The 27882-nt window shown below is 40.9% G+C and overlaps 5 protein-coding genes across 5 annotated transcripts; 2 read left to right on the plus strand and 3 right to left on the minus strand.

Annotated features, from left to right (window-relative positions):
• Positions 1-101: 101 nt before the first annotated feature.
• Positions 102-5674, plus strand: LOC135616773 (protein transport protein SFT2-like). The gene is made up of 4 exons (XM_065116334.1): positions 102-430; positions 1220-1487; positions 4253-4357; positions 5215-5674. Exons 1-4 carry the CDS (start codon positions 231-233, stop codon positions 5323-5325), a joined length of 684 nt encoding a protein of 227 aa, XP_064972406.1. The 5' UTR covers positions 102-230; the 3' UTR covers positions 5326-5674.
• A 969-nt stretch (positions 5675-6643) lies between these two features.
• LOC135616774 (probable galacturonosyltransferase 4) lies at positions 6644-11117 on the plus strand. The gene is made up of 9 exons (XM_065116335.1): positions 6644-6988; positions 7122-7156; positions 7237-7281; positions 7387-7501; positions 7690-7895; positions 8773-9041; positions 9190-9547; positions 9641-10222; positions 10546-11117. The coding sequence occupies exons 1-9, from the start codon at positions 6889-6891 to the stop codon at positions 10819-10821; spliced, it is 1986 nt and encodes a 661-aa protein (XP_064972407.1). The 5' UTR covers positions 6644-6888; the 3' UTR covers positions 10822-11117.
• A 333-nt stretch (positions 11118-11450) lies between these two features.
• On the minus strand, positions 11451-14613 carry LOC135618032 (subtilisin-like protease SBT5.3). Its single transcript, XM_065118932.1, has 10 exons — positions 14533-14613; positions 14345-14454; positions 14177-14274; positions 13736-14102; positions 13136-13652; positions 12965-13062; positions 12639-12887; positions 12461-12575; positions 12175-12388; positions 11451-12096 (listed from the first exon to the last, which is right to left on the minus strand). The coding sequence occupies exons 1-10, from the start codon at positions 14611-14613 to the stop codon at positions 11555-11557; spliced, it is 2391 nt and encodes a 796-aa protein (XP_064975004.1). The 3' UTR covers positions 11451-11554.
• A 1006-nt stretch (positions 14614-15619) lies between these two features.
• Positions 15620-19337, minus strand: LOC135616775 (glucan endo-1,3-beta-glucosidase 5-like). Its single transcript, XM_065116336.1, has 2 exons — positions 18487-19337; positions 15620-16820 (listed from the first exon to the last, which is right to left on the minus strand). Exons 1-2 carry the CDS (start codon positions 18828-18830, stop codon positions 15707-15709), a joined length of 1458 nt encoding a protein of 485 aa, XP_064972408.1. The 5' UTR covers positions 18831-19337; the 3' UTR covers positions 15620-15706.
• A 1351-nt stretch (positions 19338-20688) lies between these two features.
• LOC103990487 (KH domain-containing protein At5g56140) lies at positions 20689-27796 on the minus strand. Its single transcript, XM_009409650.3, has 7 exons — positions 27535-27796; positions 26883-26968; positions 24673-24821; positions 23588-23707; positions 23390-23506; positions 21410-21553; positions 20689-21277 (listed from the first exon to the last, which is right to left on the minus strand). Exons 1-7 carry the CDS (start codon positions 27639-27641, stop codon positions 21128-21130), a joined length of 873 nt encoding a protein of 290 aa, XP_009407925.2. The 5' UTR covers positions 27642-27796; the 3' UTR covers positions 20689-21127.
• Between the last annotated feature and the right edge of the window lie 86 nt (positions 27797-27882).

Raw genomic sequence — 27882 nt, forward strand, 5'->3', positions numbered from 1 at the left:
GATAAATATATTGTGATAGACCAAATTATTAATTAAAATGGTCTTTTTTTGTTTTTGTTTCATTTAGATGGATAAAAGTACTCCCTCTCGTTTGCCGAACGGTATTAATGGCGGAAGGAAAGTAGCGTATAATACATTAACAACCCGACCCGCGTGCGCACGCAGTCGGCGATCTCCCTCCTCTCCTCCCCTCCCTCTCGGATCCCATTTCTCTCCACGTTCCCCGGACGATGCAGCGGACGGCGCAGGCGTGGTTCTCCGGCGGCCCCAGCGAGCGCGACGCGCCGCCCACCACCTCCCTCCTCGCCGACTGGAACTCCTACGCCGCCTCCAAGGCCGTCGAGGAAGGCGGCTCATCCTCCCTCGCGGGCTTCGATCTCGAGGCCGCCGTTAGGACCGCCAACGATAAGGTCGCCGGAACCTTCAGCGTGTGAGCCCGCTCTCCCGTCCCCTTTTCCCTCTCCGATCCTTGTCGTTTTTGTTGCTTGGTTTTCTTTAAAGAAGGTTGGGATTTTCTGTGGAGTTGAGGTTTGGATCTTTGCTTCGCTAGCTGAGATTTGATACTTGAGTGTCACAAATTAGATTGGTTAGCTCAGATCGTACGAGATTTAGGGTTAGCTCTTTTCTGCTGATTTCTTGTTGGTTTTTCTCTTAAGGGAGGATGGATTTTAGGGCTTAGGTAAGTACTATGTACCTCAACGAGGAAACGGCTGAATTTGAGAACATGTCTATATTCTCGATGCGTTTAACCTTATCAGGTCATCCAGGATCGACTGTAAAGAGCTTCAGAATGTTAATTATACAGAGGAAATTGGTTTGTTCTTTATCATATTCTAAAATATGTTCTGGTTCTGAGTTTTGATTTATGGTGTATCTGAGTGATAATTCTCAGATGTATATATGGCAAAGTTAGGGATTTAAAGACTTCGTAATTATTCAATTAACGCATTTCTGGTTGCTGGAATACATTCTTGCGGTGTTTGGAGGGACAATTAACATGAAAAAGGTGGTTGTCAGTAATATGTTAGTAAAATATTTGAATAAATGACATAATTATCGCCCTACGGAAATTTGTGAAGTTGTAACCAGAAGATAAATACGGCATTATTTTTGTCCTTTAATGAGGATTGAAGCTGTTAATGTTGTTGCAAAACAAGTTAATTTAATTTATTTCAGTGAGTCCACGGGACATTCTATCTTATGGTTTGATACTTCACAGGGTTTCTAAAGGTGTTAGAGAGCTACCTGGGAGCTTCCAGACTGCTACAAGCAGTGTCCCATCCGGGAAATCACTCATGTACTTTGGACTGCTCCTTGCCAGTGGTGTCTTCCTTGTGTTCATTGCATTCACCATGTTCCTTCCGGTCATGGTGCTGATGCCACAGAAGTTTGCCATTTGTTTCACCCTGGGGTGTGCACTTATTGTTGGTTCATTCTTTGCTCTCAAAGGTCCTAGGAATCAGCTTGCTCACATGTCTTCAAGGGAGGTACAGTTATTGTCACAAAGGATGCCAATTCTGCATGCCTCTTTCTCTTGTTTCTCCAATATCAACTGTTATAAAAAACAAAGCTAATCCTGACTTGACTGTTTGTTAAGTTGCTATTCTTGGTGGGAGGAATCATTTACTAAGATTCCTTTTATCGTCATAAAAGTAGTATAAACTGTTAGTAGTGAAGCAACAATTAAGTGAAGTTACATTGAAACTTTTTTCGGGTGCTTGTCTTGAAAATAGATTGAACCGTTGCTATTATTATTAAGAAAAAATACTAATTGAAACTCAGAATGGCTAGTGAAAGTTCTAGGGATCAATGAGTGTGGAAAAATGATAAGAGATGTTAGATTGGCAAAATGAGTGGTGCTATTCTCAGGTGACCTTTCTCAAAATCTGATCTGTGATATGAGAACTTTTGCATCATGGCTAGTGATTTGCTTATATGACATTTGTTATTTTTCAAATTCATGAATATTAGATTTCCTATGAATGGTTGTTCTTGTCCTTTTTCTAACAGCAAATATCTGTTTATAGTTGCAATGTAGTGAGGTTGTTGTTGTTATTGTGGCTCAGTATGTGACTATCGCATACAACTCTACTTCTGATTTCAATGTGGAGCTGATTTGTCTCTTGCTGGTTTTGTGTGAACTTGGCCTTTGTTTTGTCATAGATCTTTTTCGTTCACCTTGACAGTTGAGATACGGAACTTGATTTTAAGATGGTTGACATGGAGTTTACTATTGTGTAATTCTCATCAGTACGGGTGAAACTATTATCATCCTCAAACTCACAATCAACGATGGGATGGTCATGCATGACACCAGTCCTGATGGTTGTTCTCTGTCTACAATTGTCAATCTCTATTTTCTCCTACTCGCTTTGCCATGATCAACACTCTTTTATCATTTAAATATCATGCAAGTGGCTTGACCCCCTTTTCTCCTCCTTGTCTACTCTTTTCTCCTGATTGTCATGATTTACCCTTCAGCTCTTATCTTTGAGAAACACCAGGGACCAGATCGGATTAATCGGGGACTTTATTCAAAAAGATAGAGGGGAAAAGGAAGATGAGACAACAATGAATCTGTCTTTCACAATTGCTAGAAGTCAAATCCTGCTTCACAAGTTCTTCAGTTTGTCTTACACTGATTTTAGGTCTGGGTAGGATGCTACCTAATCATATATTACCATTGGTTAGTTATGTTTTCCTTGCTATGCACTTCTATACTTGATCGATCTGAAAATTGAAGTTTTTCAACTATTAACTACTTATTTATATTTTAAGTAATTATTGGTCTTATTTATATTTTCTCATCGCTAAATTTTATAATGTACTATTCTTTTCGATTTGTCTTGAATTTTTTTATCCCTGAACTGTTGGTCTTATATGTATGTTTTCATTTTGCCTGAAACAAAATTAAATCTTAGAAGAGATGATGGATTTTTAGAGGAAATTAATTATTGGCAATACACCGACATGCAAATTATATATACTGTTGATTATGTGTAATATTTGTTATCATTTAGTGTTTAACACTTTGTGACCTGAACATGTTACATATTTCTTGAATTGTTCATGTGTGAGTGAAAGCTTTTTGGTTGTGAGTACAAATATAAATATTTCTTATATTTTCTCAAAGAGTATTTTTTCTCATATTAAATAATAGAAATAAAAATTCCCTAATGTTGATTGATTAGCTTTAAGATTTTCTCACTTGTTCGAGAAATTTTGGATGATAGATAAAAAAAAGCACTAATATCAAGTAGAAATGGTCTACTGTTAAAGCTGGTCAGAGATGTGTGATGTTATATCTTTTTTCTGCTTTGTTTGATTATTTTCTTGTGATCACAAGTGGATCAATATTTCAAATATCAATCTGATCGGTATGTACGACTGGCCAAGGATCAGTACTGAATCGTATCGCTGGTATCATTGATATCTAGCTTTTTATTTATTATATAATGATACTAAGCAGTACAGCTTTGTATATCGACAGGTATCTCGGTTCTGTTTTGGTCCAACAAAGTGTCGAAACTTGTATAGGACCAAGATTTTAAGCCTCGTCTTGTGCTACTCTAGGCTTCTTCAGAATTAGATTATATTAATGTTGAGTGGATGTCGCATGTGTTTGGAAAATTTGTTCTTTCATAAATCTTGTGCTGATTAAGCTTAGGAGTTGATACTAGGATTAGGACGCAGGTTTTCAGTTTGAGAAGATTATGCAAAGAATATGAACGTAAGGTTCAGACTTGAAGAATTGTAATCTTTATGGTGATAACATAACTGATAGGTCTTTAAAATGTTTTGTATCTGAAATATATGCTATAAAAAGATTGGAAGTGTCACAAGAATTGAATTCTGGGCTAAAGGATTGCAATTGATTAACATAGCCAATTCTTTCTGGCCGATCCTTGTAGCATTTAAACTTGCCACGATGTCAAGATTACCAAAATAAATTTCTTCAAAACATAAACACTGGTTAATTTGCTTTTCATAAAGTTTTTGAGCTGTGATAACTCATATAGTAGTGTTTTTGTTTATTGTGTTTGTGGGAAGTAATTTCACTTACCCACCTCCCCTTATTCCAGCTATGGTGATTCTAGTCATGTTTTAACATCCTATGTTTTTCAGTTGTTCACTAGGACAACAAGTACATTATCAGTAGCATTTTAGTACTGGTTCCTACGTTATAGTTTGGTTTGACATAACTATTGTTACAATCCTAGTATCATAACATGGATGTTGATGTCTGTTGCAGAGACTTCCCTTCACATTGGGATTTGTTGGCAGTATGGTTGGCACGATTTATGTGTCCATGGTACTTCATAGTTACGTCCTCTCTGTTCTTTTCTCCGTCATTCAGGTAATGATCTTCAAGGTCCTAAGTTGTCTTGTGTCCTATGACAGATTATCACATGCATAGTTGTGAAATTCAATATGCTTGTTCACTTTTTTTTTCCCTCCACAATGTGCTAGTATTCCCTTGTGAGTATGTCAAGGATTTACTTGCCATGAAGATGAGCATGACAATGCCGATTAGAAGTTGGCACTGTAAGTGCAGGTGCCATGCTGTCATGTGACTGTTGCCGCGCCACAGGGATGCAAATAGTGGTATTCTAGTATTAAAATAAGAAATGTGTAAAGAGATAAAAGAAGAAACTCAGATCCCAGTATTTTAAGTGAACTTTGGGGGGAAATTAAATCAAGTTGCTAGAATTTGTCCAAGTGATTGAGTTACCAAATGAACAAAATGCAGTGGGACAACTGATCTCTGGCACTCGGCTCTTTTGGCATCTCCACTAGAGACAAACATGGTGGAATGGCTGCAAGTTTCTATGAGAAAGGAAACTTAGGTTGGACTGTGTAAAGAAATGAACTAATGTTCAGTTTGGTTCAGACAATAAATAAATATGTTGAATAAGAGTGTCGGAAATCCCTTGGAAAAGATATGTGCTGGTCAGCATTAGCCATTAATGGTTGGTTTTCTTTTTCGTTATTCGTTGGTAAAAACAACTTTATCAAGACATTATGGATTAAATCATCCTTAAGATTGGCTCTAATCAACTCCCTCCTTCCATCCATTGTAATTAAACTAGGTTTTAGCTGAAGCCAGAATGTCATGCATGAGCAAAAACTGCATGATATCAAGTTACTTAGATAATGGAGTATATCTGGAGTTCTGTAATATTAATCCTGACTTTTTTGGTTTCATCTCTGCAGGTTCTGGCACTAGCATACTATGCCATTTCGTACTTCCCTGGAGGATCTGCTGGATTGAAGTTTCTTTCTTCAACTTTAACATCCTCAGTATTCAGGTGTTTCGGCAGATAATTCCAATAGCCAAAAAAAAAGTTACTCATATTTTTTAAACAACAGGGTTCTTATCATCTGAGAGCTCTTGGATCACTGTCTGTTGCAGCAATCTAAATCTTTTGGGACTTCATTTTAACTAGTGAGCTTGTAATATGCAACAAAACTTGCTAATACTTCCTCATGGTTTCTATCTCTAGTAATTTTGCTTCCATCGATTCCATGGCAGCTTGCTCTTCGGTCTTTGATAAATTTATTTCTGAATTGTTATTAGAGTGGAAAACCATTGATGTTATGAGTCCACCTTATTGCCCATGTGAATCTTAATGTATTATGTATGAGATATCTGATGATCTCTTCTTGAATCTTCCTTCCAGGTAGAGTCTATAATGGCATAAACAGAATGGATATCGCAGGAGAGTCCTACGTCGCCTGCCAGGTTACTTCATTCTTAGTCTTTGTGCTGTACTTATCGAAGTCGCATTGGGGTAATTGAACTGAGAGAAATTAATTAAGACTGTGAAAAGAAATGAGAGAATGAGAGAGCAGAACGGCCCGCAGTTCCTATTGGAGCCTTCCTTTCCCTAATAATATCATATCTGATCTGATCAACCGATTGGGTGGGGTTCAGTTCAATCTTTTTCTAATGTAGTCGAACCGGTCCAATCGACACCACTGTTAGAGAGGAGAGGCGAGCCGAATGCGAACAAATAGACTTGAAGCACATAATACAAAACACGGTACAAAATTAGGAGAAATTTAATTGTCAATCTGCAGTGGGCCTCAATGTTTGTGGCTTCAATTAGATCACAATTAATTATATCTTCATGTTTTATATTTCACTTCGATACCTGTCGGTCGGAACCGACAATCGACATATTATCTGATACATTGAAACATACATACCAAATGGTACATTTCTCCTGTATTCTCATCGTATCAAATACAAAACGGTGGATACTGACCCAATTGGTAGATGAGATGAATATTTACCAAAAGAAAATATCTTGTTTCCCAAAGTAAAATGCATTACAAAATTGAGATGAATATATTTTCACTGAACTCAAATTTGATGGTTTTTATGGTATTAACATGATATAACCTAAAATTAGATGATTACATACAAGTGTGAGACATCCGGCGGTCTCCATCGCATCCTTTCTAACGTGTCCTGAAACCTAACTTGGACGGCTAGGATCTTTGATCCCACGAGTGATAAAGTCACTCCCTTTTGTTTTGAACTATGCATTTCTCCGCTCATAGTTTAGCGTAGAGTTGGACAACGCATAGCAAATATGGGGGTAAATCTATCTCCATTCCCTGCGTATATACCTCTCGAATAGAAATCCGAGTGCCAGAGGAAGCTTGCAGTGCTCGCATATCACTCCGTGACTGTCTCGGCCTCAAGGAGAGGCTGGAAGTGGTTCTCCGTCGAGCAACGGCTGGTTTCATGGCCTTCTCCGATGCCGGCACGTCTCTATTGGGTTATTAATTGCGGTTCTTCATCTCGCACTTGCGTTGCGGGGGCGGCAGAGGAAACAGGGTGGGGAGCGTCGTTTCTCGGATGATGAGCGGTGGTCGAAGATGGTGAGGAGGAATCTCGTTTTGGCCTTACTCTGCCTCACGGTTCTCGCGCCCATCGTTCTTTACACGGATCGGCTCTCCGCCGCCTCCAAGCCCAGCTGTGAGTGCCCGAAAGTGAGGGAGAGGGGCAAAGATGGAGTCTTTTTAGGGGGAAGATGGGGTTCTGATGAGTGATTTACGAGAAAGTCTCGTCTTTTCTACGGTGTTCTCATTGTTTTGTTTCCCTTTTACAGCAAATGACGAGGCCCTTGATGAAGCTTCCGGTCTGGTAAATCTCCTACGCCGCGGAGACATTTTTGTGCATTTCTTTCTTTTGTTTAATCTAAAGAGAGACATGTCTTTTTCCAGAGCTTTGGGACGAACCAGGTTGGGGAACCGCATGCGCTTTCGCAGGTGGCATTCGGAATTCTCTCTCGACCCTTCTGCCTTCGTGCACGCGTCTAATTCTCAAATTTTGGTGAAAGGTTTGATCTTTCTACCTCCTGTATCTGCTCGCAGGAGTCGACGAATTCCGTAAAAGAGCCAGTCGGAGTTATATATTCTGATAATTCAAGCAATTCCAATCAGATTCCGACTGATCCGGTGGATGGATTTGCATCATCAACCACCGCAGGTAGGGTTTCCCTTTGATGTGTAAGTATTAGGATTGTTTGCCCTTCAATTGGAAGAATCTTACACTTTGTGGATCTTAATTATAATGGTTACATGGAGAGCTCTTTAGGTGGTCAAGATGATGTGGTTCATTACTACTCTAAAGAATGGTAGGTCGATGGTGACTGTTGATTTCCCGACTATTTACAGAATTGCCATTGGGGAAATCTGAGGAGCACAAGAGCAGAGTTCTGTCGGCAGCGGTGGATGAGAGGAGTCAGCCGGAGAGGGAGGCTGTGATCAAGGAAGTGACCAATGGGGTGATAGGAAACGGGTTGGAGAAGCCCGAGTCAGTGGAAGAGCACAAAGAAATGGGATCTCAACAAACTATTCCTAATTCTATTCCAGCAAAAGAGGTAGCGTACTAATTTGTTTTGCAGTCAATTCTTACAATACAAATGTCTTTGGATTTTGCATTATTTTCTCTCTCTTTCTCTTTTCTTTTGTAGTATCACATCTGATTAATTATTGTTGCTTCTGAACAAGCGGGAACTTAGGGAATTTACGATTCCAGAGCACATTCTTTGGTGCTGATGACTTGTTAGCACTATTATGCCATCTCATATTTTTTGCTTTTTTCTTCCTATTTTAATTGAATGTGTGATTTGGTTGTGCTTATCGGGCAGTTCTTATCTGCTAGGAAGAAAATTATGGTGGAGTTTCCAGAGCTATTCATTGTTCTATTATCTAGAGGAAATTAAAGTCAACTATAAGCTGCTGCTGATGTAGCTTGATGGAATAGGATCTTATATTTTATTGGTGACATCAGAAATATACCTGACCATAGGTGGAAAAGTTAGTACAATATATTTGGCAATCCAACTTCTCCCAGCATTTACTAGTCCTGAAAAGTTACAAGTACCTTGACTTAATCATTTGAGCAAACGTTTTGGACTGTCAAACTACCACGATTGTGTGAACCTACTTGTAACGAACTGGGATTTTGGCTTTTGAACTTATTACACAGGAAGCTTCCTCATTTCAATTCTAAATTTAGGAAGTCGGATTAGTTTGATCAGATCTTGATGGTCCATCGGACTAGTCCAAAAGATGTGATTGATGTTAACTAGGGGTGATAAAGGGAAAATAATGACATGAGTGTTCTCAGAACGCAATCATTTCATTTATGCTTTGTGATATCTGTTTCCAGTCCCTTCTGCAATCTGTCTTTTATTTCTAATTATGGTGCCTGCAATGTGCGTTGCTTTGTTTACGTGTATAATGTGTTTACAGGAAAATGAATCTGAAAAGCAACATAGACAGACATCTCCTAGGAACAATCCAGAAAAACGCCAGACAATCCTGAGAAAGAAGAGCAGCAACATGACAATTCCTGATGCTAGGGTCAGGCAGCTCAAGGACCAGTTGATTCGTGCAAAGGTCTATCTTGGCATTGGGCCCATTCGAGCCAATCCTCACCTTGTAAGGGAGTTACGCTTACGTATAAAGGACACTCAGCGTGTACTTGGAGATGCAACCAAGGATTCAGATCTGCCAAAAAAGTAAGTTTTTTCCAATTTTTATGGGAAATATAATATGCAAGCCTTATACATGCATACAGTGGTTATGTGTTTGTATGCACATATATGGGGCTTATGCTTGCTTCTCTGATATTGATGACCTTTTTTTTCCCAATTTTGGCTAATTTAGCACATATGAGAAACTGAAGGCAATGGAGCTAATTTTGAATAAAGGCAAGCAGATTCAAGACGATTGTGCTGCTGTTGTAAAGAAGCTCCGTGCTATGGTTCACTCTAGCGAGGAACAGTTACGAATTCATAAGAAGCAGGAATTGTTTCTAACTCAACTTGCTGCTAAAACCATTTCCAAAGGTCTACACTGTCTTCCTCTACGGCTTTCCAACGAGTACTTTTCCCTGAACTCCAGCCAGCAACAGTTCCCATATCGAGAAAAGTTTGAAGACCCTGATCTCTATCACTATGCTTTGTTTTCGGATAATATATTGGCTACAGCAGTGGTGGTCAACTCAACTATATCTAACGCCAATGTGAGTGCTCGGCTATCATCTGTTCTGTCTTTCATTTTAACAATTAATCTCAATTTGCTTTGGTTAGTTAAAGAGAATATATCTTACTTGCAGAACCCTGCAGACCACGTTTTCCACATTGTAACTGATAGACTGAACTATGCAGCTATGAGGATGTGGTTTCTAGCTAACCCACCTGGAAAAGCCGCCATTCAAATTCAGACCATTGAAGAATTTACGTGGCTAAATGACAACTACAGTCCAGTATTGAAACAGCTTAGGTCCCAGTCCATGATTGACTATTACTTCAGGACTCATCATGGTACTGCAAATTCTGATGCAAACTTGAAGTACAGAAACCCAAAGTACCTATCCATTCTAAATCACCTGCGATTTTACCTACCCGAGGTCTTTCCAAGGCTCAGCAAGGTGGTGTTTTTAGATGATGATATTGTTGTACAGAAGGACCTGACTGGCCTTTGGAAGGTTGACATGAAGGGAAAAGTCAATGGTGCGATCGAGACATGTGGGGAAAGCTTTCACCGATTTGACAAATATCTCAATTTCTCAAATCCTCTTATTGCCAAGAACTTCAATCCCCGTGCTTGCGGTTGGGCATACGGAATGAATGTGTTTGATTTGGATGAGTGGAGGAAGCAGAAAATCACACAAGTCTATCACTACTGGCAGAACCTGGTAAGACATGATGCCTATACAAGTTGCTGAATTAGTATACTTGAATCATCTTTAGAAGGGACCGGGCAACATTATAGGCCTTGATGATGAGCTTAGGATGCTGCATTGGTATGAAACAACCTTATAATGGCATGTGGCACATATCATGACTATAGCACAGTGTGATAAGCGTAATAGTTATATTTTTCTTTTTTTCTAAAATTTTGGATGAGATGTTTTATTTTGTTTAGAGCCTAAAATAACTTTCAAATGCACCAAAATTATACTTGTTGCGACTGTGGAGCAGCATATTTCTAATCTGTTTGTTATCTCTGTTCTCACAGAATATTGATCGACAGTTATGGAGATTGGGAAGTCTTCCTCCTGGCTTAATAACATTCTACAACCATACAATTCCCATTGATCACCGGTGGCATATTTTGGGCCTTGGGTACAACGCACAGGTGGACCTGAAGGACATCGAATCGGCTGCAGTCATCCACTACAACGGAAACATGAAGCCTTGGTTGGATATCGGCATGCCTAAGTATCGTGGCTATTGGTCCAAGTATGTAAACTACGATCACATTTTTATACGGGACTGCAACATCAATCCTTGACGAGTGGATGTGGCGCTTAAGCATCCTTCCAACCCTCTCTTGCATCTTCTGAGTTCTCAGCATAGAGTAAAAATGTTCAGCTCAATTTTGCTCTCATTAATAAGTGCTCTTATTCGTCGTTAGTTTTTCTTATTCCCATAGTTTTTACCATCTGCACAAGTGCAGTTGTATTGTACATGTTTCATCTCTAATATCAGACACCATATAAACTTTCATTGAAATTACTGTAAGCCATATTGTTTCTACTACCCTGAGATTTAACTCTCATCCTTATATAACATGTTTCTTTCCCCCTAGTTTTCTTGGTTTGCTTATCTCAGTTGAATCTAAAAAGCAGTCTGCTTTTGGAAAAAGCTCAAATGTCTGCACGATAGATATTTCAGTAAAGTTTCTTGCTGAGTCAACAATTAAACTTCTTGAATCCATTGCAGTGGGTGTTTCTCTTTTCTTGCGCACTTGTAAAGCAGCCTTAATGATCTCTCAACAATACTTGTCTATTCAATGAAGGTGTTTGATGTAATGCCAATGCCTTTTTCTCGTGTTGATTGCATATGTATAATCTACAAAGTACCATTGGAACAGTTTCATCAAAAACCCAAAATGAACAAAGATTTTTTATTAGAATCACCAACCAAATAAATTAGCAACTATACTTCTATATCTAAACAAAAGACTAAAAAAAGAGGGGCTAAATCCTAAAAAATGGGATCATCTCGACCCAGTGATGTTAACCTCATGAGAACGCATTCACCACCAGAGGACTTCTCACGTAGTGCTTACCGTCGGTCCATGTCAGGCCACCAAAGACATACCCTACACCGACACTCTCGCTACGCGACCGCAGCGTGACTTGGAACGTCTTCTCCTCCCCAACCTTGGCAAACTCGAGCGTCTGCGGCTTCACCGAGACGTGGATGCCGAAGGGAGCCTTGATCCTCACATTGTACGTGCCGGGCGTGCCGACGTTCCTCACGGTGCGAGAGACGGTGAAGGACTTCTGGAGGTTCGGGACGGTGATCGATGGGTAGTTCAAGTCCTCCGCCCTCATGGTCTTCGACGGGCAGGCGAAGCGCTTGCCGATGAATTGCGCCATGTTGGAAGCGTTGTACCCGCGGCTGCACAGGAAATGCACGTAGTCGGTGAAGGTGATGTCGTACACCAGCCCGGGATCCATGGCGCGGTTCGGCCGCACATGCCCGGCGCCGTAGTCGAACGGTATGGCCTTCTCGCGGTTATCGTCCTTCATTGGCGTTCTCGTGTTGTCTCGAGTTCTCGCTGCCATAGAATCCAGAACTTGGATTAAGATCACGCAAGATAGAAGAGCAATACGTTCCGTTGTTGACGATCTCTAACCGGTTGTCATGATGGCCGATCTGATAACAGCAGGACTCCAACGAGGATGGAGCTTCTTCAGCAGGCCTGCGACGCCGGAGATGTGAGGGCAGGACATCGACGTGCCGGACATGACATTGAATCGGACACGTCGCTTGTCTAAATCCAGCATGGTAGGTCCGACTTCCTCGGTGAAGGCTGCGAGAATGTCCACCCCTGGCGCAGTGATATCAGGCTGCAATAGCAAGAAGGAATCGTAAGCTATGCAATTGAGAGGAAACGAACAAAGAAAGGCAACAGATACGACCTTGAGAATCTCGGGATTGATAAGATTGGGGCCTCGAGATGAGAAAGAAGCCATGGCCGGCGCTGGTTTCACTCCCAGAACTGTAGTTACAGGTGAAATGGTAGCGGTAGGTGACCTATCAAAAAAGATCGAGTTCAGTGGCCAGAAATGACTCGTCGAATTCCTGACAAGATCATACTTGGTAGATTTCAGATAGGAACTCAGTCTCAGAGCATCTTTGTATGTAATCATTGAAGCAGGGAGGAAGTGGGGATCCGCAAGGAGGCTGTTCCCTTCCTCATCGCTGTTAGCGAGGATCATCCCCGCCCCGCCGGCCTTCAAGACGTCGACGCCCTTCTCCACTCGTGCAAATGACGTATCGCGCGTGCAAACTACGATCTTTCCTCGAACTTTCTCGGGGTCGAGTGTTCCGGGGTAGCACCAGCCACTGCAATTCCCACAAACAATTGTTCATGCTATGTATGGAATGCGAGCAGGACTACAGGGGAGCAACTCTGTTCTTACGCTTCTTCGGCGGATGAATTCGGGCGCTTCGCATTAGAGCCATCGATCAATGGATAGGGCTTATGGGCTGGAAGAGATTTCGACGAGAGACTCACTCCCTGAAAGACGACGCGTTCCAACTGGTCGAGTCGTGTATGGAGCGGTAATCGATCGAAGACGAAAGAAGCAAACCTTTATCTTCTTGTTGCTGCCGAGAGTGACGAGGGAATAGAACTCCCTGTCGATCGTGCTTGCTCCTACGGTGAATATCCATGGCGCAATATTGGAGACCGTGCCAGGGGTCGGTCCGTCGTTGCCGGCGGAGCACACGACGGTGATTCCTCGCTGCACCGCATGGAACGACCCCAAGGCGATGGAGTCGAAGAGGTACTCATACGGAAGACCACCTACCGACAACGAGATGACGTCGACGCCGTCGTGTATGGCGTCATCGAAGGCAGCAAGAATGTTGGCATCGGCGCAGAGCCCCCAGCACACCTTGTAGGCGGCGACCCTCGCATGGGGCGAGCCACCTCTGGCAGTGCCGTTGGCTTCGCCGTAGATGTTTGCGCCGCGGACGATCCCCCCTGCGGCCGTGGAGAGCGTGTGGGTGCCGTGGCCCTCGCTATCGCGGGGAGAGTACTCTACCGGCGGCGATGCACTGTTGGCCTGATGGGACAAGTCATAGAACCGGGCACCAATCAGCTTCCTGGATCACCCAAAAGGAAGCTTTAGCATCGCGTATACTCTCTGCAATAGAACACCGAGAACCAGGAAGAAGAAGAAGAAGACCTGTTGCAGTGAAAGCTGTGCTTGGTGCTGTTCTGGCAGATCCCTCTCCATCTCTTCGGAACCGGCCCATATCCTTTGTCATCAAAGCTGCCGGATTCAGGCCACACACCTTTCGAATGAAAACGCAGCTTCGTCAAAGATAATCCAAACAGAAAAGAAGGAACAAACGAAGGCATTGAAGGTATGGACGAAGAACCTGTGTCGAAATTGGCTATAATGACGTCGTCGCCATAGTTGGCTTTGGCCCAAATAGATTCAGGGTGCGCCTTCCCCTGCCTGTTCAAGAATCCGCCCATGACATCCCATGATCTGGTCGTGTGCAACGACTTCATGGTGTTCTCGAACACCGATATGACATCGGGATGCTCTGCACGGAGACAAGAGAATCCAAGATCACAAACCGTCAGAAGGAAGAGCTCAATGCAAGACAAGAACTCTAACCGGAGATCAGCGTCGCTTCTTCCTCTTCCAACATTGCAGCAAAGCCATTGATATGTTTCGTGTAGGAGTAGAAGATTGCAGAGCGAGCCAGTTCCTCGCTGTGATGAAAGATATGAACTTTAGATCAGCACCAGAACTGTTGTTTTTGGATCAGAGTAACGGTAATACCTTCCAAAAGTGGATCCCAACAGCTGATAATGAGATTGAGTTGCACTCTCGAAGTCTGCAGAGGTGGGATTGGCGCCATGAGAGTGCCCGCCGAGGTACACAATATAAGCCTGGCATCACATCCCACGGACAAACGTCAGCAGATCTATCTGCGTGGTTATATATGGTTACGGGACGTCGTCGCTCACCTTCTTGGTTGCGAGGACTGCCGCATTCTGCAGCGAGGAAAGGAATGCGATGGCGAGAAGAAAAAGATGAAGCTTCGTCATCTCTCGCGATTTATGTTCCTCCCCTGTTTCCTCGTTACTAGCAGCGCCGATGCAGCGTCTATATATATAAGACACTTGGAGAGTGGGAGTGGATGCACGTAGATAGAGCAGAAACAGTTCGTTTGGAGAGGCTACCGATGAGGAGATCCTTCGACGGAGGAATAGGGATGAAGGTTGATCTGTTATGGACTCTTTCCAGGATAATAGAATTAGATTGAATCCTCAGAGGAAACATATTAATTGCCTCTCGCCATTTATGTGCACCGAAACTGAAACTGGAGAGAGAGAGAGAGAGTGTGTGTGTGTGTGTATGTGAGAGAGAGAGAGAGAGAGAGAGAGAGAGAATCCTCAAAGCAATCATATTAACTGGCTATTTATCTGTACCGTGAGAGATTTGGAATTTTGGCTGAATTATCACTGCATTTTGTATTAATTCCTTTGGTGAAATTTCTGAACATATTATCAGGATTGAAAGGAAATATGAAGTCAAGACCTCATGAAGAACATGTCTTTGTCTTCCCAGGCAATTTTGCTCAGTGCCGATTATTTTTGCCTCTCACTCTGTGAGCAGGGATGCTGCAGTTCATGTTTTGCACTCTGTAGAGAGAGAGAGAGAGAGACAGAGAGAGAGAGAGATCACAGATGCACCAACTCGACTGCAGAGATAAAGCTGTTACTTTGAGTTCATCTCTTGGGTAGATGACTTAGTCGCCAACGATCTGTCGATTAATCTTATGACTTATAATTTCTGGCCATGCCTGATGTGGGCACAACTTGCTGCATAAACACCATTGACATCTCCTTGATGATGAACTTGCAATGTTCTGTTCCAGAACAGAGGATGGATTAGTCAGAGACAGCAATAAAATGAAGAAATAAGAGGCATTAATCGCTGTTTCTTAGTGGTTTAAGCTGGCACATTGAGATATATCACCTTGATCTACATGTCAAGGAGATGAAGACTCTTCACCCTATCTTTGTGTGAGTAATGAAGGCACTACATGAATATTCAAAGTCGACATGCATGCAATCTTCTAGTATAACATATTCATGTTCGATAAGCACCACAAAAACTTCCAAGCTGCTTCCTACATTACAAGGAATCAACAACTCTCAGATAAATTATAACCCAAAGTGATACGAACCACAATGCACAAAGGATGCCACATCCGAGACAACAACCGCTACTGTCGCTAATTCCAACAAGAAAGCGGCAGTCACCTACCGAGGGATCGAGAAATGTAACGATCCCAAGCCCATCAAAATCACAGCTCTTTGAATCTTGCTTCTGTAGCTGATAGTAGCTGTTGAAGGCATAAGAGATGTTCCCCTTCTCGCCGATCGTGTTGCATGATCCTCCATAGTACAGAGTTGTGCAATCAGCAAAACTGCAAGCGAGCTTCATGTGGTTCGTGACACCGGTGAGATCCTGAGATGGATTAGCAATGCACCACCTTGATGGAAGGTATGGAACATTCCTCGCATTCTTCAACCAACCATTACCTAATCCAAGATTCAAGGGGTACTTGGCTTGGCCATCAAAAGAGTAGATTCCCCAGTGCCGTTCGAAGTTTCCAGGTAGGATGTTCTTTTGTTCTTCATCGAGAAGACTGAAGAGATATATATCGACTGGAGGAATCCCAGGCCTCGAAGGCGTTCCCTTGTTGCTCAAAACATGACTGATGAGGCCTTGGTTAAAAGCCCTTGCAGCACTTAGATTTGCGCTTGGTGCTCCCTCTGTAGGCCAGCCCACCTCTCCGACGGCTACGGGCATTTGCCCATATCCAATTTTGCTGAGAGCAGCCACCAAGGTATCGAAATTGCCATCAAAGGCATTGTAATAGACATTCTGGCCGTCGACAACAGGGTGAGAAGAGCCCTCGAAAAAGGCATAGTCTTGTGGGAAATCCGCACTCTGGTAGAGACTTAGAAAGGGATAAATGTTGACCACAAAGGGAGAGCCATTTGAGTTAAGAAAAGACACAAGCTGGGTCATTATCTGTGTCAGCTCAGGCCGAAACGCTCCTTGAGAAGGAACTGAAGCTGACTGATAAGCATCAGCATTACAAGGGACTACTAGCTTTATATAGCCTGCAAGATTTGCTCTGGCTAACGATTGCTGAAGGTTGAGCATCGCTGGGACAACTAGTGACTGATATCGTCCTTGATAGTTTGTGAGGAAGGGCTCATTTCCAACTGCAACATATCTGACAAGAGAGTGATTTGAGTTCCAATATGACATATTACAAATGAATGTAAGGAACAAACATCTGGATAATCTTACCCATTTTAAGGATTAGCTAATCCAATTACAAAAATGTAATACGGAGCCAATAAATTTTCTTAGCCTACAATGGATGTCCATATGCATATGTGTCAATTCATGCTAGCGAAAACTTTTAATTATATTAAATGTTTAAACTTAGCACAAGCCCACTAACTACAATTTGAATGTCACAAAATTCCAGTGTACCCAATAACATACCATCTAGGTTTCTTATTAAGGAGCCCATCTACACAATCAACAAATGCCTATTCTTCTTGATCATGGATATCCTAATCCTTCTATAATGAAGTTCAAGCAATATACATCTGCTGACTTCTTGAAACCCTCACAATCATGCCCTTGAGTTTAGCATTCAAGATTATTTATGCACCGAGTTTCTTGACTCATTCTTTCCTTTGGGCCTAGTTCTTGATTTGAGACTCACATTCTCTCAGGAGGCTTACTCAAGTTTGAGCATAACTCTTGATTTTGTGTTCTTTTATGGGCTTCATTCTTGAGGTGAGACTCATTCTATCTAGATGCTTATTACCAGTGTTCAATGTTGACCCCGAGTTTTATGCCACTGAGCAACTGCTTATTTAGATAAATACAAGAATATCTACTTTGTTTTTCCTTATCCTTAATTTCCTTTTTCCAATGACAGAGTGTCCAATTAATTTCAATCATTGTAGCATGTAAACCATGTCTTTGAGGCAGGGCATATATACATTCGATCATCTAGCATTCTCCCTTTTAGTCATATTTCATGATCAACTTCTAGCCATGTTCTCCTTAGACATAGTCACTTTACCTGTTGTCAACTCCAATCAATGTGGTATATAACCCACATTCCTGAGGCCAAAAGGACTGCTAGATATGAATGCATCTTCACCTTGCATCTTTACCCATGATCATATATGTATCAATACTTATCGCAAGGTCCACTTAACGATCATAAATCCTTTTTGTCGGTGATGCTGCTACACCACGAATGTGGCATGTAACCCATATTCAAAAGGAACATGAATTACTGCATACATGTCTATCATGCATCCAACCTTTATTTATACATTCCTTAACATATCAGATACATATGTCAGTCTTGCATCCATCCTTCAATTTTACATTTCTAACTTGTAGCAAGGTTATCAATAAAAGTCAAAATCTATTTTACCTATGAAAAAAACAATGCCTGATTAATTCCGATCAACATGGAAAATGACCTATGTACCTAAGGCAAAAGGATCACTGTTATATATGCACATTTGCATCTAGCACCCCTTTATTTGATCATACACATATCCCATGCTAAATTCTTGTGTGTCCCTTTGCATCTTTACCAGCGAAAGGTAAAGGCCATTTCATCTGGTAATTCAATTATTTCTTTCCCTATGCTTTATCAAATATTGTAAGCATAGTAGATTAAGCGTTTTATATGAATCTTAGCAGACAAGTGTATGTTGAATAATTGAAGAACAGTTCTGGACTTTGTTAAAACTACGATTCCCACTTCCTCAATCCTCAAAAACTTCACCTTTAGCGCCCAGAATCAGAATGCAACAGAAGCAATTGCTCAAACAGTTGTTCTACGATCAACAACAACGTACCTTATATCAACGCCGCCTTTAACCATGTACCTCGACACATTCTGACCGACCCATTGATCAGAAGCAGCGATGGAAGACGCCAAAGCCGCCAACAAGTCATTGGGGATCCCCACCATCACCTCGATGCCGCTCCCCCTCAGGGCCCAGAGGACCTCCGGGTCCGCGTCGAACAGCTTCACCTTTCCAATCTTGTTCTCCCTCATGAGATCCACCACCACGGACGGGGGGAGCTTGTGGGAGGACAGTGTCCCCCAGTTGACGCCAATGGCGGAATCCACAAAAAGGAGGCATCTTTCAAGGAAAAACCCCCAAAACAGAGCCTTTGCCAAATTGGAAGCTGCCATTTCCACCAAAGATTTGATCTTTATAGCGATATCAAGGGCGCAAGCGGCATTGGAGTGGATCTGGAGCAAGGTTTTGTGGAGACGGAGAGAATGAGCGACGGTTCTGGGCTCCAGTGAGGTTGGTGGTGGGAAAGAGAAAGAGACAGAGGACCAAAGCCGAAATTAAAACTGAGAGAGAAAGGAAAGCCGAAGGAAACAATGAAGTGAATGGTACGTTATACAAAAGGAATTCAGCAGAGGAATCTTACAATCCAACAATCCCTTTGACAAGTGGTGGATCATTAAGATCTTGGAGGTCATCTGATGGTCTTGAATCGAGTTGGACAAGGTGATCAGGCAATCCATTACAGCCAATCAATGCTGGCCTTTTGTGAAGAAGACAAGGGCCACCTCGTTAACGGATCATTCTTCTGCAGGGGAGAGAGTAAAGATGATTTGGGTTTGGAGTCGCAGACAACACCGATGAGGTGGATCAAGAGCTGCAAACTGCAAGCGATTGGCTGAGGTCTAATTGCCCATGAAAGGAGAGGAAAAGAAGAGAAAAGATGTGAACACAGGAACTCACTTTACTGCATAAGGCTGCATATATCGCATGTCAAGTGGAGGAAGCGAAAGGTGGCAATCTGCCGACAAAGAGAAAGCATTTGCATGTACTGAAGATTCCGTTGGATGTGCCCTGTTTTGTTTCCTTTCATCTGCTGCGGAGTATTCTTCTTCTGTTGCCTTTACTGTTAAAAGAGCTCCGAAGCAGTAGGCTTCCACTGCATTCCAGGGTCAATCTCATTCATTTTTTTTTATCATTGAATTTTATTTTAAGGGTAAATTCTCAGAAAAATCTTAATTTTTTTTTTACAGAACACCCCCTTTTTATTTTATTATCATTGAAATTATGCTTGTACAACCAACATATGTCTTATTTTATTCTCGTGTAACATTTTTTATTTTCTAAAAGACGAAACTATGCTTGTACAACAAACCTCTGTCACCTTCGTACCGGGACAAGACTTCGTCATCTTTCATCATGTCGATTGTCATACTCTTTCCATGCATCATGTTCGTCGACCTCCAAGCAAAAGAGAAAGAGATAACCATGGTAAAGCTTCCCTTCTCTTCTCTCTCGCACGGCCCATCGTGCCGAGTGTCATTCGCACCAAGCATCGTTTGCACGAACCCGTCTAGGCACCATAGAGCATAGGTGCACGACGAGGTCGAAATCGACAATGCAAAATTAACCCCTCGTCGTCATTCGTGACGCCCATACAATTAAAGTTAAGAGAGAGAGGCCTATGAGAATATTATAAAGGTAGAGCAAAATAATACGATGACGATGAGACAAACATAACCACAACAAGATTAAAGGATAATCTCATCTTCTAGGAAAAAAATACACAAAAATTAAAACAAAAAGGAGACGCATTGCCAAATAAAATAAAAAACACTTATTTTTTTTAAAAAATTCACCCTTGTTTTAATTGAAGACAGATATTAGCATAACAATAAAATTGTACCTTTAAAGGTTAAGGTCAAATCACCAAAATAATCTCTCTAAACAAGGTGATACATTTTTTATATTTATTTTAATTATTTGAGGAGTTTTGGAGAAGGCAGGTTATCTCTCTAAACAAGGTGTCATTTGCAACAGTTCACAAGTAACCAAGCCTGCTCTGCTGATTGATTCTCAAGTCCAATGGATGATCATGATCAATCTCCATTCAAAATGACACTAACAATCCATGATCAGTATTTAACACAGTTTAGCTTCCAAAATATGCAATATTATAATAATCAGGAATGTCAAAATAGCAACAATGACATGGAGAGGTTATGGTTCTATAGCAGGATTAACATAAACACAAGGTTAATACAAATGCACTAGCATTGACAAGCAAAATACAGGAGCATAACACTTTTAAGAATTCATATAGCCCACCACACTCCTACAAAGATCTTCTAATGGGGAATATCAACTCACTATTTATACACAGACCTGACTGATTTTTCTACACACCCCCACACTGTTATCAAAACTGACTGTAATCTAATCACACAAAACTGAAATCAAGCTTAAAGTACATTTATATTCCTGAGTAGGGCACATATATAAGCAAATACCAGAACCGTTTCCCCCTGCTGCAGAAAGACACATTCAGACAACCATAGTCAGAGGCACGTGTTAGTCGCATTAAGCTGACACCAACTGGGACATAACGTTTGATCAATCTTTCAAGGAGAATTGGCCGTAATGTCTGGAGAAAGATGGTCGTCAATTGCAGGCACAGCTGAATGACAATCTCAGTTCACCCCCTGGTCTTGGCTCTCTTCATGCCAAGGCTGTTATGGAAAGGGGAAACGGACCCTGATGTGTGAGAGCCATCGTCACGGAGGGTGCCATTGAGCATTGCAAGCTCTCGTAGCTGCTGCTTCTTAAAGAAATCCACGGACTCATCCTGCATAAGAAATGGGGAACAATCTTACATAGCTACCAGTAATTGTATCTGGCAGAGCAGGAAAATGAAACACTATCATTATTTGCAGAACATTAACAGCATTAAACTCCATGCTCGAGAGTAGAACAATACCACAGGCTTAAGCATATCTTCGAGTATCTCACGGGCTTGCATTATGCGAGCATCAACAATTTCAACTGGCAAGTCTGCTTCTACAAGAATGTGAAGGGGCTCATTCAGATGTTCATATCCTGGCTTTCCCCTCATCATCTCCTCCTATGAAATACAATAGAAAATGTAGCTTCAGTGACTATTATGACATTGGATGCAAACATTCATGTAATTTCAGTTTTCATAAATATCACAAAAGCCCGGTCATGTAACATACTAAGAAACAGATCTCAAAGAAAAAGAAATAACACAGGTTAAATATTAAAAGAAACATCAAGAGAACAAATTAAGTATCAAGAATTGTACATGTGAGTATGTGCTGTGCCTTGTTATCTCCCTTGATGCAGCCTGCTGAGCCACAGCTTAAACAAGGTTTCTAATCAGGTCTGACCCAGCACAGGAAAGAAGCCAAAAGGTTGAAAAGTACAACCATTATGGTTGTTAATTCTACATCATCGATATTTGTTTTATGAGTAGTAGATAGAAATACAAAAATCAAGGTTTTGCTTCATTTCTAAGATATTTACCCTAGGCTTCTTGGGATTCTCATTTTAGATGCAAACCAACTTGGATAAATGAGCCATGGGATTATGCAACAGTAAATATATAGGAGGGGAAAAAATTATCAGGATGATAATCTTGTGAAAAGTAACAGCATGTACAAGAAATATGACCCTTGCAGTTCCTTATCAGTATTACTAAAGACAAAAGCCTAGATCACACACAAAGAACCTCCTAAACAGAGAGGTCCAATCATCCTTTCAGGTTCTTGGTAGATTCTTCTAGTCTTATAGTTAGGACAAGAAACTATCATCCATCAGAAACATGATCTCCCATGAAGCACTCTCCTGATTTTGCACCCTAAACATCATTTGCTGCTACAACAGGCTCCTTTAAAGAAACCAAAGATTGAACAGGCTACAAAATGCTAATATTGGATGTACTGCATGTATAACTAAGCAACAGAAGGTCATAAGGAGATGTCTTGTCAAAGCAATCATTACACCTACAAATACATAATGATAAATGTTGCATCTAATCCTGCACAAAAAGTCAAGGAAGATCCAAAATCATAAAAGGGACTAGGAAATTACAAAAAATTACTAGATTTGTGCACCTCTGACCATGCAGACTAAACTGATACAGACGCACGTGAAGAACTTCCATCACATCTTAATAAACTTTTGAGGCGATTCTACCAAGCACAAAATTCTAACAAGGACAATCCACACATGGTCTTGTATTCCATCTACCCCATAAATGTGGTAGCAAGTTCCCATGATCAACTAAACCTTTATTTTCAAGCAGAAGAGACTTGTAAAATAATAATATCCAAGCTCTGACTCAGGAAATTAATATTGTACATGAGCGAACCAAGAGCAACTCTCATGGGAAATGTTCAAATAGAGAGAGAGATAGAAGGATAACATGTGAGGCTTTTTACAAATGCTTCTATCTTATATGATGCCAAAATTATCAAAAGAATCATCCAAGTTTTTCTTGTCCCAGAAAAACCTGAAAAGTTAAGGTACCATGTGCCACATCTATGGAATACTGAGTATATTCCATGGTTGTATATATAATATGCTTGTGACATGCACTGGTACCAGTGAAGAAAGATTGTTGAACTTAAATCTCATTTGGTAATATATGGTGCTTAAATCTGAAATGGAAAAATCCTAAAGCACATCAATATCCCTTTAACTGAAGAAAGATTGATGAAATATGGTTCATCCACTTTAATATTACTTGGGGTTATCATGAATTTTCAGGTAAATGTAAAAACATCTAGCTGTATGTAGAAAGTGTTGCAACTAACTTGCCTACAGTTGCAACATGGCAATGGCTTGCAGCCTCTGATATTGTAGTTCTGTAGGTTCATAATCACAATGCCATGCATGCATGTAAAACATAAAGTAACAGCTGAAAAGTGATTCTTACACGAGTAGGATCTTTAATGCTGCCCCTCCCCCTAATTAGGACACGACAACCAGTAGTTGCTTCAATTCGTTTGAGAGAGTTTCCTCTAGGACCAAGGAGCCGACCAACAAAGTTGTACTGTTCAATCATTAAAAAGTAAATCCCACAACAAATGCCTTCCAAAATACAATTAAGGAGAGAAAATTGGTTGTGACGAACATTAGGGTAGTGGTCCACTGGTATATCCACTCTAATTGTTTTCTTCACGAGAAGACCCGAGGAGCTGCCTGGGGGAACAACCCATCCGTTCCCTGATGAAGGCTGTAATATTCCCAATCTCTGCAGGATACAGGCAAATACCACAACAAATGAAATCCACTAATTGACAATAGATAGTATTGAACAACATCATAATATGGGCACATATAATGCATATCAGCTTCATGAAGTAGAAGTAATAAGAACATTAGCAGAGAATATTCCAGTGCTCTGAGAAAGCAACAACAGGGCATTCTACAGACAAGGGGAAGAAATCTCAAGCTCACATGCAAACTAGTAAACAAAAATGCCTATTTCACAATGTTACAGATGCAACAAATTGAAGCTGGTACCATTTTGAGCGCATGTAAACACATTCTAGCTTCATGACGTAATTAGCAGAGAATATTCTGATGCTATGAGAAAGAAACAACCGGGCATTCTGTAGACAACAGGAAGAAATCTCAAGTTCACATGCAAGCTAATAAATAAATATGCATCTCTTACATACAATGTTGCGGGTGCAACAAATTGAAGCTGAAAACAAAGGTCTACTATTAAAAGATAAGCAGCAGATACTAGAATACCTGCATTATCTAACAAATGCAGGATTATGGCAAGGAATTGATTGGGTAAGCTAATGCAACAACAGATCACCGGAAAAAGAAGGAAATATTTCTTTGCTGGTATCTATATCTGAATTACCTAACATCCCTATGCAATTAGGACAAATAAAATAAATTGAACTGGGGGTTCAGCCTTCTTTTTAAGATGCTAATGCTTTCAAGCAATCAATAATACTAGTCAGTAAGCTAAAATCCAGGACAATTTTAGACTCAAATGGGATGTAGACAACTATGTCGAATAGTGCAAGAATACAACTGGAACGTTTTAAATGACATCAAATGTAAACAGCACACAAAGGATGCACTCATTCAGGACAACTAATTCATGTTAGCCGTCCGTTGCATCAAAATATGTACACTTTTGGTGAGCAGCAATATACTAGATATAAAAGAAGTCATGTTAATGGTTAGTAATCGTACTTCAGATTGAAATGTTGATGCCCAGCCATTCATATCAGCAGCACCTCCATTCGAAAATACTCCTCCAGTAATTAGTGGGCTACCATGTTCAAGCCCAGTTTGATCTAAAAGAGATGCATTCTCCAACAGTGTGGTTATACGCAAAATTTCTGCTCCACAATTCCAATTTCAAGGACAAGAATTACCAGTTAGCTTTTGTTAACTAAATTAGTCAGAAGTAAATGAACAGGCACAGGTTAAATGATTGGTACCACAACCATATTAGTCCAAATATCAAATTTTGTAATATACAAATAAAACCAGGAAAAACCAGAACTAGCTTATTGTGGTCCAATAAGAAAGCAATCAAAAGAACATTGTATGCAAAGAATATAGAGTACTGGCAATTGGCAGAGCTTTCGTTACTTCCAAAATGAAAATCTATCTATCCAACTTACTATGAAGTACAGAACAAAAAAGAAGAGCTAATACATATCTCAACTACATTGTGCGGCTATCTGATAGTCATCAATCTTGCCTGGTTGTCATATTGGGCACAAGAAAACTTTAAGGCTCTCACTGTCAGCCAAAAGTCTACATATCTCAACTACATTGTGCATGGAATATTTCAGGTCACTGACCTATTTTCATGGCAACAAACCTTTTCAACACTAGATCAGCAAGTGGTACTCTTTTTGTGTGCTAAAAAATTATTGAGCAGTAACTCATTTTGTGTGTGCACATGCAGGGTCATGCATGTATGAAACTCGGTAACTCGCTACACAAGGAAAAAATCTTCATTTGACATGTTTGCAGTATTTTCACGCAGAAATTCAGTTCCACACAAATTAAAAAGTTCAATAAATCAATTTCCGATGAAAAAGCATCAAGTCCAAATTTGGTTTAAGACAGTAGGAGGAGTGGAGGACTGACTTATCAAAATAAGTCTCTTTCTATTGTTGTTAACAGGTAGTTACAGCTCAACGCATGACGCTACAGGCACCGCAGGGTCAGGGAGGGCAAATATAGAAATATCCTATCAAGGGCATCTTGAATGCAGCCAAAAAGGGAGTGAATAGATTACCTAGCAACTCACCACGAAATCCTCAAGGCCAAATATTCTTCCTCGCTTGAGTTCCCTCTCTCTCTCTCTCTCTGCTCTTCCTATCAGCTGTCACAATGGAACTGGTTCTAGCTTCTGGTTTCTAGCCCTTATTTGAAGCCAAAGAAAGTGAATTTTACCCTCTCTCTCTCTCTGCTTTTTTGGCCCCAACATGCTCAACAAATGACAGATGATTCTGATGGCACATACTGTGCCTGCCACCGAATGGCACAGAATGCTCCACTGGAACAACAATACTTGTTAAAGCTCAACAACCAGGCTAGTCTGGTTGTAGATAAAGGAATATTTTGACATAATATAACTCTGACTTAGGTAGTTTGCACAAATTCTCATTAGATTCCTCCAGGATTATCAAATGCACTTCTAATCGCACCTCGATTTCCAGTTTGTCAAACTATTCAAGCAGCTCCTTTCTTGCACCTGCCTAAATCAACTTACAAAAGATATGCAAATTAACCTTATATTATTGTATATCCTAGGGTAGATCATATCCTAGTGGTTCATCTGATATAATGCTGGAAGGCATAAATTTGAAATCACTAAAACATCATAATTCAATTTCCTTTTTAAATTCTCACCAGGATCATTTCTATGTTAAAGCGCAAGGACATCAACTGATTCTGTCTTTGATCATGAGTACAAATTTATTCGCAAATATTCCAAACATCCAAAATTGACCATGTCAATATTCATTCAGAGACACACCAAAAGTTTGATCATCCATTCATTCTATCTTCGTTTCTCTGAAAAGGCAAGTGCAATGTCAGCAATATCAGTAACGATCACTAAGAAACTAAACATATCTTCAACAATTTATATTTTATATTCTGATGCAAAATGTTCTGAAGGCTTTTGATGACATTTGCACATAGGCGCATGCTATTTTTGTATGAATATTGGAAGGGGGAAAAGTGTGTAACCAAATCTAATACAGGAAGACTGAAAATAGCATACAAAACTATGTTAAGAAGCAAAAACAGTACATCAGGAAGCAATAGTAAAGAGTACACATCCCATGCATATCAGAATTAACAAATATAATGCATTTTGGTTCATTGCAAAGCAGGTTCAGAAAGATATAACGTTATTCAGGAAACCAGAAACCCACCCTGGTTAAGCAAGCGATAGCTGTGAGGCAGCACTGGCACAAATGGACTGAGCTTCTGACGCTCTGCTAGCAACTCCGCTAGGTACCTGGCAAGTGATGCTTGTTTGAGAACTTTATGCAGGATGTTTGTCAAATAATTAAAACACATGAAATCCCCAACAACCAACGGAGGTACAAATATACACGTTTCCTGGCTTAATATTCACAACCAGAAGTAACCGATCTTCGACAAAAAAAGAATCAAACAAGCACAACCAGCACTACAAATTCTAAAAATCAGGCCTCGCGTCGATGGAATGTTCAAAAGCTCAGTCATTCAAGAACATACCAAAAGAAGGAGCTCTTGCTACAAAATGCTATCAGACCATAGAATGGGAAAACCCACCGATCAAAATCGGAACAAGAAAGATATTTCCTTTTAAATCAGGAATCAGCTTGCCTGGATCACAGAAATATCCAGACTTCAATGGAATCTCCCAGAGATCCAGCACGAACGCAGATGAGAGTGAGATCACCGGTTCTACTAAAAGATTTTCAGAGAAATTAAAAGAAAGAGAACAGAAAAATCGATCGCGAAGCAGAAAAAGCAGAAAGATCAAATCTTTTCTTTGATTCTGGACAAGGAGGGTTTCAGGAAGAGCGGGAACTCTACTTCTCCTGCTCGGCGAGGGCGCTGCCGGCAGAGCGCATGCCAGAGATGTGAGGGGAGTGCGGGGCGGAAGGGGACGGGGAATAGGCCATGTATCTTCCGGAAGCCATGGTCCCGGCAAGATCGGAGCCGGATTCCCGCTGTGTGCAGCGATCGGGCGGCGGATTACGGCGAGATTGCGAGACCCTAATTAAGGAGCTGCCTTACTTTTATGGTTGTGTTGCGGGGAGGCGGAGAGAGAGAGAGAGAGGTGACGGAGAAAGAAAGAAAGATCTAAAGAAAGGGAGAGCGGTATTTATATGGGAATAAGAAGCGACCGGCGACAGTTACACCCCATAAATACGAACAATT

The sequence above is a fragment of the Musa acuminata genome, chromosome BXJ2-7, assembly GCF_036884655.1.
Source record: "Musa acuminata AAA Group cultivar baxijiao chromosome BXJ2-7, Cavendish_Baxijiao_AAA, whole genome shotgun sequence".
NCBI classification, from domain to species: Eukaryota; Viridiplantae; Streptophyta; class Magnoliopsida; order Zingiberales; family Musaceae; genus Musa; species Musa acuminata.

Bases quoted from the DNA above. Each gene is read 5' to 3' on its own strand.
- LOC135616774 (XM_065116335.1), top strand. From the start codon at position 6,889: ATGGTGAGGAGGAATCTCGTTTTGGCCTTACTCTGCCTCACGGTTCTC. The intron at 7,896-8,772 runs GTAGCGTACTAA...ATGTGTTTACAG, and splicing joins ATTCTATTCCAGCAAAAGAG to GAAAATGAATCTGAAAAGCA. The intron at 9,042-9,189 runs GTAAGTTTTTTC...TGGCTAATTTAG, and splicing joins GATTCAGATCTGCCAAAAAA to CACATATGAGAAACTGAAGG.
- LOC135616775 (XM_065116336.1), bottom strand. From the start codon at position 18,830: ATGGCAGCTTCCAATTTGGCAAAGGCTCTGTTTTGGGGGTTTTTCCTT. The intron at 16,821-18,486 runs GTACGTTGTTGT...CTCTCTTGTCAG, and splicing joins AAAGGCGGCGTTGATATAAG to ATATGTTGCAGTTGGAAATG.
- LOC135616773 (XM_065116334.1), top strand. From the start codon at position 231: ATGCAGCGGACGGCGCAGGCGTGGTTCTCCGGCGGCCCCAGCGAGCGC. The intron at 1,488-4,252 runs GTACAGTTATTG...TGTCTGTTGCAG, and splicing joins CTCACATGTCTTCAAGGGAG to AGACTTCCCTTCACATTGGG. The intron at 4,358-5,214 runs GTAATGATCTTC...TCATCTCTGCAG, and splicing joins TTCTTTTCTCCGTCATTCAG to GTTCTGGCACTAGCATACTA.
- LOC103990487 (XM_009409650.3), bottom strand. From the start codon at position 27,641: ATGGCTTCCGGAAGATACATGGCCTATTCCCCGTCCCCTTCCGCCCCG. The intron at 24,822-26,882 runs GTGGGTTTCTGG...ATTGTGGAGCAG, and splicing joins CTATCGCTTGCTTAACCAGG to AAATTTTGCGTATAACCACA. The intron at 21,554-23,389 runs GTAAGAATCACT...TGTATTTCATAG, and splicing joins GCATTAAAGATCCTACTCGT to GAGGAGATGATGAGGGGAAA.
- LOC135618032 (XM_065118932.1), bottom strand. From the start codon at position 14,613: ATGACGAAGCTTCATCTTTTTCTTCTCGCCATCGCATTCCTTTCCTCG. The intron at 13,653-13,735 runs GTCTTCTTCTTC...TGGGTGATCCAG, and splicing joins CACAGCTTTCACTGCAACAG to GAAGCTGATTGGTGCCCGGT. The intron at 12,888-12,964 runs GTAAGAACAGAG...TGGGAATTGCAG, and splicing joins AATTCATCCGCCGAAGAAGC to TGGCTGGTGCTACCCCGGAA.